The following is a 9,341-nucleotide window of genomic DNA, read 5'->3' on the forward strand; positions in this document are numbered from 1 at the left end:
GGTGTGAAAGCAGCAATCGCACTCGGGTGCGCACCAAAAGTGGACCAAACAAGCGTACCGAGACCTGCTTGAAGAGGTGGTCTCGGTACGCTTTCAAACGAACTCTAGAGCGGTTCGCTTGAGATGTGAAAGCAATCGACCCAGTTAACGGACCAACGAATCAAATGATATAATTTTCATAACGGAAAATGTGATATAAAAAGCAGTAATGTCTGATTCTGTGAGTGAGCACATTATTTACCATATCTGAAAACCAACGAGCGCCTATGTTGTGTAATTACACTTCTCCGTGCGAGAATGCTGTCCCGACGAAGTCTCAATTCCCGCTCTGCTTCATTATAAAATTCAAATGGTCTCTCTCGACAGACACACTGACAACAGGTCGCCTACTAGACAGCGCTGGGAAATCCAGAGACGGAGAGAGAGAGAAAGAGCGCGCGTTTGAATTTGCCGCAGTATTAATATGAATGGAGTATATAATTTAACAGCGGGAGAGACGGCTACATTTATAAAGTGTTTGTGTGTGTCTCGACAGTTACAAATAAAGCCACAATAAGCTCATGGAGCTAGCTTGTCAATCATTATTTTGATGGATGACGCAGTGAAAACTCTGACCAATGAGAGGACAGTTGTACTCGCATGTGACTTGTCTGAACGCATTTTGGTACGCTTTGAAATGTTGCCATGTGAAAGCGAACCGAACCAAGAAGAAAATGCAACATTGTAACAAATTTAGTCACTGTTTCGGAACAAAACAAGCGATCCATAGGTGTGAAAACACCCTAAAAGGCGACTCTGATACTGTTCTGGTTCAGTGTAAATGAACGCGGATTATAGCCGCCCTAAACTACGTCACTGTCATGACAACCAAAAAGAATTCCAGTCAGCTCAGGAGGCACGAAATTCAAGAAGCAGGGAGACTAAACATATAGAGCAAATAATAAAAATATTGTCTACCATTAAGGGGCATTGAAGTAAAAGAGTCCTGTACTCACATCGTGAAGCAAACCACCAAAATAACAGCAGAGAATCATTGTGTGTCATTAATCGCTGTTTGTAATCTTCCTATGAAGAGACTGTCGGATCAACGCTCTGCTACATTTCTCTCAGATAAGGTAAATGCTTAACACAATCGGCGTCACTGTGATTGTGCATTGTTATTTTTGGAGTGACGGGTAGATCAGATAGAGTTTGAAAGCTGCTTGCCGTCGCTTCTCTATCGTCATCGTGTTATACCCGCCAATAGCGAGCAAAGTGGATAAGCCAGTCTGTGATTGGTTCCCGCAAAAGTGTAACAGAGAGCAGTAGAAATGAATGCACGGGTTTCCAGACTGAGTTGCCGAGCGAAATCAAATCGCCGGCAGATCAGGCTGGGTTTACCCAGACTACTAGTATACAGCACCTCCCTCAGTTCACAGCTTGAAAAATGAACTGGAGAAACTTAAGCACTAAACAGTGAATCATAGAAAAGTGTCTTCAGATACATGGCTGTGGAACCAGAACATAGAAACTTGCATGCCTGGTATCAGACTTCTTGGGAATGTGGCACAGAAAGCCATGTCGTGTGTTGAAAAGCTTCCCTACATATCCATTGCTCTTCGCACTATTGGGCAAAAAAAGCGAACATTAGACCACCATCACAGTTGTGACATGATTTTAATCTCAATAAAACATTTTTGATATGGGTTAAAAAAATTTCAGTTAGTCTGCAAACATGCATTTCATAAAGGTTTTGTAAAAATGAGTATTATGTATTGTATTTGTAATGGCACTAACCTACACACGTAGAATTTGACATGATTATACAAATGTGGAGCTCTTTCATACATGACCATGTCTGACTGTGTCCCCTCCATCCATTTCCAGCCACGTCCGTTACATGGATCAACCAGAATCTGCAGATTAATACATTCATTTTGAAAAGATAAGAGGCAACATTTCCCTGACTATGCATGCATTTGTTATCTGTAGTGTTTAAATATTAATATAATGTACTGCCCTAATGTACCTCATAGCTTTTATCCCAATACTCGCTCCAGTTCCATTCATACATGCAGTATTGATCCATTAGATATCCACTGTGCCACCCTTTGTCAGGTCCGATGGCTCTGCATACCACAAGTTGTGTTTTAGAACGAACAGCATCTGTAAACCACAAGGATTTATGGGTTAATCAAGCCTCATGATTTGAGAGTAGCTTCGTCTAGCTTGAAGATACAATGCTCTTGTGTTAGGTGAGCACAAAGTGCACAAGAGCTTTTTTTCCCTAGATGATCTGGGCTGGATTTCCTGAAACCTTCTTAACTCTACTTCGTTCTTAAATTATTCCTTAAGCTGTACCTTAACGTAAATATACGTGTGGCCTGAAACGTTCTTGCTTAAGTATACCTTCTGTGAGTCATTTAGTAAGGTTGATCTGGACCACTCTTAACTATACCTTATCACTGTTGATTCTGAAGCTGTAATACACCCAGTGTTCGATTAGGATTAGGGCAAAGAATAAAATGCAAAGATTCACTGCTAAATTCTAATGTGCTTTAGCACTGAACCAGAGACAGATGCGCGCTCCGCACTTGTCACGTGTCACAACTATTCAGTGTTTTTAACCTCATCAGGTTTATTTTAGGTTTCAGACATTTAAATACACATTTGAATTATGCAGGCTACTGCATAAAAAAAGACATTTATAGTTTGCTAAATTCAAATTACACTGATGTCTACAGAAGCTGCAACAATAACCCTTTCAATTATATAATCTGACAAAGTGTTTTATTTATATCAGATACACAATAAAGTTTACTCGATTCTTCTCCCAGTTCACCGGCCACATACTTTTATGTATTTCGTGGAAGGTTTCGTATATCCGACAGCTCTGAATTGCCGTGCAAACTCACCGCGCAACAAAACACATTCACTTCCACATATTTTACAATCTGAATATATCATAAAATTCATTATAAAGTTAACAAGTTTGTGAATATTTTGAATAAAAAATGAAAATAAACGATATAAACGCGATACCTACATGTCTGTCATCTGCATGACGCGTCTCCAAGGAATTAAAACTTTGCTCTAAGATAATGGTCGCCTTAAACTCACGCTGATGGGAGCTCCGTGCCCCCAGAATATAGATAAATTACAATATAGATTTAGTTTGCAATTTGGATTACTTTTATAACATCCCATGAGTCCTGATAAATGCAATTTCTACTTCTGAAGTGCTTCTTTTTATAAAGAACACTGATTTCTCACATAATGCAGTGAAGCAGCCCCTGTAAAGGGTGAATTATCAATTCACGAGCCATCGATATCAACCAATTCAAGGACAGCTCCTGGTAATGTCGCACTTAAGAAGATATAGATATAAGCAACTAGATATGCCTAGAGAAGGTATATCTTCAGTTAAGGTATAGTCTTCATAGCACGCTAAGAAACAACGTTATATCAGGAAACCCAGCCCTGTCCTACAGTTTTCTGTGCTTATCAGTGAATTTCATTGTAATTCATTTACATGATTTTATAATTACATTACATGGGATCAGGTACGGAATGGAAATGTAAGAAGAAGTTCAGTCATAACGGTGCTGAAGTGCTTCAAGGTGTAATATTTGTGATGCTGTCTATTAATTTGAAAGCGTGGACTAAACATGTTAAAATTAAGATTCTAATGTGAGTTTGTGTAAAGTAAAAGAGTGTTCATACTGCTAGGCACTCCTCCGGTCTGAATCCACTGGAGGTCCTGATTCCTGCAGCCCCAGGATGGGTCTCCTTTCCATGGGCTCACACAGGTGCAGCTCCTGCCGTGATTGAAGGAGGAGCACTTGGCGTTCACACCACAGGGTTTGACCAGGCATGCGTCACGACATGTGCCAAAGGTGCGAGTGCAGACCTCATTGTCCTTACAAACGCTGTTATGTGTGCAGTCGTTACACTTGTGTGGTATGAAGGATGGACAGGGCGACTCTGAGCACTTGTACTGAGCTGGCTTAGGGTGTGTGGCAGAGCCCCAGCCAAATGAGCACGAGGCCTTGCAGACAGTGGCTCCACCTTCAGATTTGCACTCGACTCGTCCGTTTACCTGCTCAGCGTAACACACAGGTAGGGCACTCCACTTCCCTCCAGAGCACACCTCAATCTCGGGGAAGGGCTTGTATGATCCACCACATCTCATTTTCACCTGCTGCCTGGCTGTGCTGTGGTAGTGCTTCTCGCAGTAGTTGTTCTGAAGATCCGCAGCCTTTAGAGGGCCACATCCATTTTCATGGAGGAGTTTCCACTGCTTAAAGACATAGTCCTGAAATAACTTCCTAACATTATCAATGTCCTTTGATTTTTCAGTGACCAGTAGGTATTTTGACCAAGCCAAAACAGCTTCCTTTTCAAGGGCAAACATGTAGCGCACAAAATAATCAATCTTGTCACTGTAGTTTTTTGAGCACTCTTCTAGCCCACCAGACTGACTTTGTGATTTCTGGACCAGCGACATGCGAAACATATCCAGAATATTTTGTTTGACTCCAAATCCAGTGCCCATCATCATGTGGTGAAAGAGTAAAAGATAAAATTGGAAAGACTGTCCCCCTGTGAACTGAGCTCCAACTTCAGAAATATAGTGGCGTTTGGTTATTGCACTGCTTTTAAGTTGAGAATGTAATGTATCGATGTAGCGAAACTTCTCAATCACGTCGCTGTATTTCACAATGGTTTGTGTCCACTGGATCTCATGTCGGACAGACTCAACTATTTCTTTAGTGTAATCCTTCAGATCCTTGACACTAAAATAAATTGCTGTCAGATCAGGGACTGGTTTATAGACCATGCCATCAATTTCACCTTCAAGAGCTGCATAGTCAATTATATTTTGGATGCTTTCCTCACACGCTGGACCGTGGAACATCTTATGGCACTTACAGAATCCTTGTGTGGTGCCCTTGATGGGTTTACATTCTCCATGGTTACAATTCACATCTGAGCAGGGAGGCTTCACAATATTTCCTTTGAGGAAGAAATTAAAGTCTCTGCGGGAGAAACAGCTCATCTCAATATCTGCCACATCTGTCTGTGCATAATCTGATCTTATATAAACAGCATGAAGAAACTGTATGTGGCTGATAACTTTAGCACCAAACCTGCTGAGCAGCTCCTCCTTCATCCTTATACACTCTATTTTGATCATACTTGACATTTCTTTTTGCAAACTGGATTTAATGTTGTCCTTAGTGCTTTGATCAACAACAGAGCCCTTTTCTTTATGAATTATGTGAACTGATGTCTTTTCTTGAGCATCAAAGTTAATTGACTGTCCAAAGGTAAACTCATTTTCAGCATCTTTTGAGTGGGCAATTACTATCCATTTGAACCAGTGGAACTTGCTCTCTAAGTGTTTCTTAATATCTGTAACTAGGTCTTTGCTACTTGAGAAACGTTGATTGCTAAGTTTCACAGCGTCCTTTTGAGCCCATGTCTCAAAGTCGTCGGCACACTCAATCAAGGCATCCTGTATGGCTGATAAAGTGTTGGACAGTTGTGTGACTGCTTCTTTTGCCTTTACTTCAGCATCATAGCCCTTTAGTTTGTAATAAAACACGTTTAACTTCAGTCCTGAGACCATCAGAGTGGTGAAGTAGGTGGAGTATTGCACCAGGACATTAAAATTACCATTGGATTTCTCAATGACGAGCTGTAGGAGATTCTTATTCAAGCTGACAGGATTGTTCTCAGTGATGTATCTGTAGAAATTAGCAACACTGTTCTCTGTGCCAGTGTCTTCATAGAAATTGGTGAACCTCTCAGCCAGCCTGGTCTTCTGTTCCTCTGTGGAGGCAGCAGGAGCAGACTTTATGAATTCTGTTAACTTGGCCCAGGAGTTCTTGATCACATTCTCGTCTTTACCATAACTGCTTGCATAGTTTGTCCATTCCATTTCTGTTTGCAGGGTGGAAATTTGTATGGAGAGAGAGTTGAGTTTACGGTTAACCTCGGCAAATTGTTCCTTCATGAACTCAAGCATTGGATTAGATTTTGGAATGAATGCAAGGATGAAGCTAATGAATGACCCGATAAAGCCAAAAACTACTGCGACTTTGCCAAGAGAACTAAAGATATTGAGGACTTTGAGGAGTGAGTCACGAGCTGTATCTGTCCTTTTTTTTAAAACTTCAGCCACATCATTGACCCGTTGGAGAAACTCTTTAGAGAATGCCATGCCCTTCTCCACTTGACTGACTTGTTTCATGCTAATTTCAGCTGTGCAGAAACAGCTATATAGAAGCAGATAAAGGATAGTGAAGAAAGTCTTCCCAGTAGCCATGACAGCTAAACCTGTTAAAAAAATAATACATTGAATGTGTAATTAGAAGTATTAAATGGCACTGGCCTGGCGTCATTTGCTTTTAATTCCACACACTCTCCCGTTATTTGCTGTTAAAGCTGCACTACAGAGGATTTCTTGAATAAGTTAACAATGTTGAATACTAATATTCAGCATAAGCGCATAGAACTAGCTGGCCTCACAGCTGCTAAAAAGATGATTGCATTGAGATGGAAACCTCATTCACTTTGTTAAATGTTGGATTCTTACATTTCTGGATGTGATCTATTTAGAATTATCCCCTGCTCGAGTTAATGGCGCAAATGAAAAGACTCCCTGTAGTTGGAACACTGTTGCTGAAGACACTGAAAGCCTGGTTAAGACAATTTATTTATTTTTTATTTTTATTTATTTATGCTTACTTGTTAATTTTAGCTTCTGAACTTGAGTAATTTCCCTTTATATATATATTTTTCCCCTCCATGTATTATATATGTATGTATATTTCCTTTTTTATTATTTTTTTTTTTTTATTATTATTTAATTTATGTATATGTGTTATATAGGTATATTTACATTTTTTTTTTTACTCTTTTGTGATTTTGAAATGCCTTGTAATATTTTGTTCTTTTCCTTTCAATAAACATTTGATTGCAAAAAAAAAAAAAGTTGTTGGTTTGATTTGGTGAAAAATAAACATAAATCATTATGTCCATAATTAGTACAACACATTATATAACTCGATAGTATGTATAGTAATGTCTGCTCCCAGAGGGGGATGGTTCCTCCCAGGGTTTTTTCTTAAAGGGATAGAAACATGCAATTTCTACTTCTGAAGTGCTTCTTTTTATAAAGAGCACAAATTGCATTTATCAGGACACTATATTTTGGGGGCGAGGAGCTCCCATCAGTGTGAGTTTAAGGGGACTGTTATTTAGAACAAAGTTTTAATTCATTGGAGACTCATCATGCAGCTGGCAGACATATAGGTATCTCATTTATATCGTTTTTTTTTTCTCTTCAATATATTCACAAACTTGTTAACTAGCCTATATCATGCATTTTATGATATATTCTGATTGTAAAATATGTGAAAGTGAATGTGTTTTGTTGCGCGATGAGTTTGCACGGCAGTTAGAGCTGTCGGATTTACGAAATCTTCCCCGAAATATCAACTAGTTGACATTATAAAATTAGTACCTAGTTTATCCAGCTTGCAATAATATAAATAAATATCAAAACATTTAGTTTACATTATTTAATTAGTAAGATTTGTTGACGAATTTTGTAAACAATAAACAATTTGTTCTGTTATGTGTTTTGACTACGTTATATGTTGTATAATTACGTCAAGGTATTTTAACAAAAAAAAAAAAATCTTTTAGAAGGGCCTCATTGATTAATTTTGCCTGGGGCCCCCACTTAGTGTCAGTTCGCCTCTGGGTACACTTAACTAAGAACGTTTCGGAAAACATGTATTAACATTAAGGTACAACCAAAGGAATAATTTAAGAAGGACGTAGAGTTAAGAAGGTTTTGAGAAACCCAGCCCTGTTCAGTATGCATTTGATTGTTTCAGATGTTCAGTAGCAGTCATGAGCGCGAGCGCGTGAACAATTTCTTTTTTCCCTCAATGTCAGTGGTTTCCTCTTAAACTTGCCTTTGAACACAAAACTCTGCAGGTTCACTTTATTCCGATATTTTCTAATATTCCAAATGATGCTGTAAATGTTATTTTTATACAAAGTAAAGGACATATTGGTGCTACAGATGAAATGCCAGAAATAATGTTCATCTCTCCTGTGTTCATTGCAAAAATATCTAATTATGATAATTTAAATTAAAAAAGTATCCAATGAAAAAACTGCAAGTAGCTACTTCAGTGGTTATTTCATTAGATACTGTCTTACTCTTACTCAAGTAACAATTAAGATTATAACTTTGCGTAAACATTTCTAAGTACTTTTACTTCAGTAGTTTTGTATACTCTACCCACCTGTGTGTGGATGAAAAACTTAATGTCTATAAAATTGAATACACTTAAATGTTGTCAAAGCCACTGACTACAACTTACATGGTGCTGAAAAGATTTGAGTAATCGGTTATTTTAGGAAAAACAAATGTAGAGATACAAGAGAAAAAGAATAAAACACCAGAAAAACTCACCAGAAAACACGATCACAACCAGACAAAGGCTAGAACCAACACTGGGCTATTTATACTAAAGCTATTGAATCACATGACAAGAAGAAGAGGAAGGCAAGGTTTAAAAAAAAAAGGACAAAGCTTCATAATAGAGTCAATGGAAACATGGCAATGACCCATATTTTTTGATGATATGGCTCAGTCTATCATGACAGACAACATCATTGTGGATTGCTGGGACAGGTTTGAGGTGTCTGAGTATAAAGCTTTGAAATTTGCTCCATTTGGCCTTTCCTAGCTATGTTTGTGAACAAGCTATAGCTAGGCAAGTGCTGAGACCTTGGCATAAGTTATCTGAGAGCTCAAATATCTTTCATTGGTTTCATTGTATGGCAAAATACAAACAAACAAACAAAAAAAACACTTGCCCAGTACACATACGGTCATCTGCCCAAAGCTAGTTTTTTCAATTTATAAAGTTTTAAATATGGATATTTTTCTTACAAAAATGCATCCCTTCGCTTCAGAAGGCCTTTATTAACCCTCTGGAGCTGTATGGATCACTTTGATTATGGACGGATGCATTTTTTTGGTTTGTTTTAAAATGCAGCCCCCCATTCACAACCATTATAAACCTTGGTGGACTAAAGATATTGTTAAATATATCTCGGATTGTGTTCGTCTGAAAGCAGTCATATACACCTGCTTGAGGGTGAGTACATTTTTTTTGGGTGAACTATCCCTGCGTGGACTGTGTTAAGATTACTGTCATTCTGTCAAGTCTCGTGTCATCGCCACCACCACAGAGCTCCAGCCCTGTCGTTGCCGGATGTTTGCAGCCTTGCGGCGTCTCCAGGATGTCCCTACTATGATGTTGAGCTGTAGG

General features: G+C 38.8%; 1 protein-coding gene across 1 annotated transcript; it reads right to left on the minus strand.

Annotated features, from left to right (window-relative positions):
• Positions 1-1,263: 1,263 nt before the first annotated feature.
• On the minus strand, positions 1,264-8,576 carry LOC125261552 (SE-cephalotoxin-like). The gene is made up of 5 exons (XM_048180106.1): positions 8,477-8,576; positions 3,703-6,321; positions 2,009-2,145; positions 1,777-1,895; positions 1,264-1,603 (listed from the first exon to the last, which is right to left on the minus strand). The coding sequence occupies exons 2-5, from the start codon at positions 6,308-6,310 to the stop codon at positions 1,477-1,479; spliced, it is 2,991 nt and encodes a 996-aa protein (XP_048036063.1). The 5' UTR covers positions 6,311-6,321; positions 8,477-8,576; the 3' UTR covers positions 1,264-1,476.
• Positions 8,577-9,341: the final 765 nt, after the last annotated feature.

Source organism: Megalobrama amblycephala, unplaced genomic scaffold (assembly GCF_018812025.1).
Source record: "Megalobrama amblycephala isolate DHTTF-2021 unplaced genomic scaffold, ASM1881202v1 scaffold430, whole genome shotgun sequence".
Lineage (NCBI taxonomy): Eukaryota > Metazoa > Chordata > Actinopteri > Cypriniformes > Xenocyprididae > Megalobrama > Megalobrama amblycephala.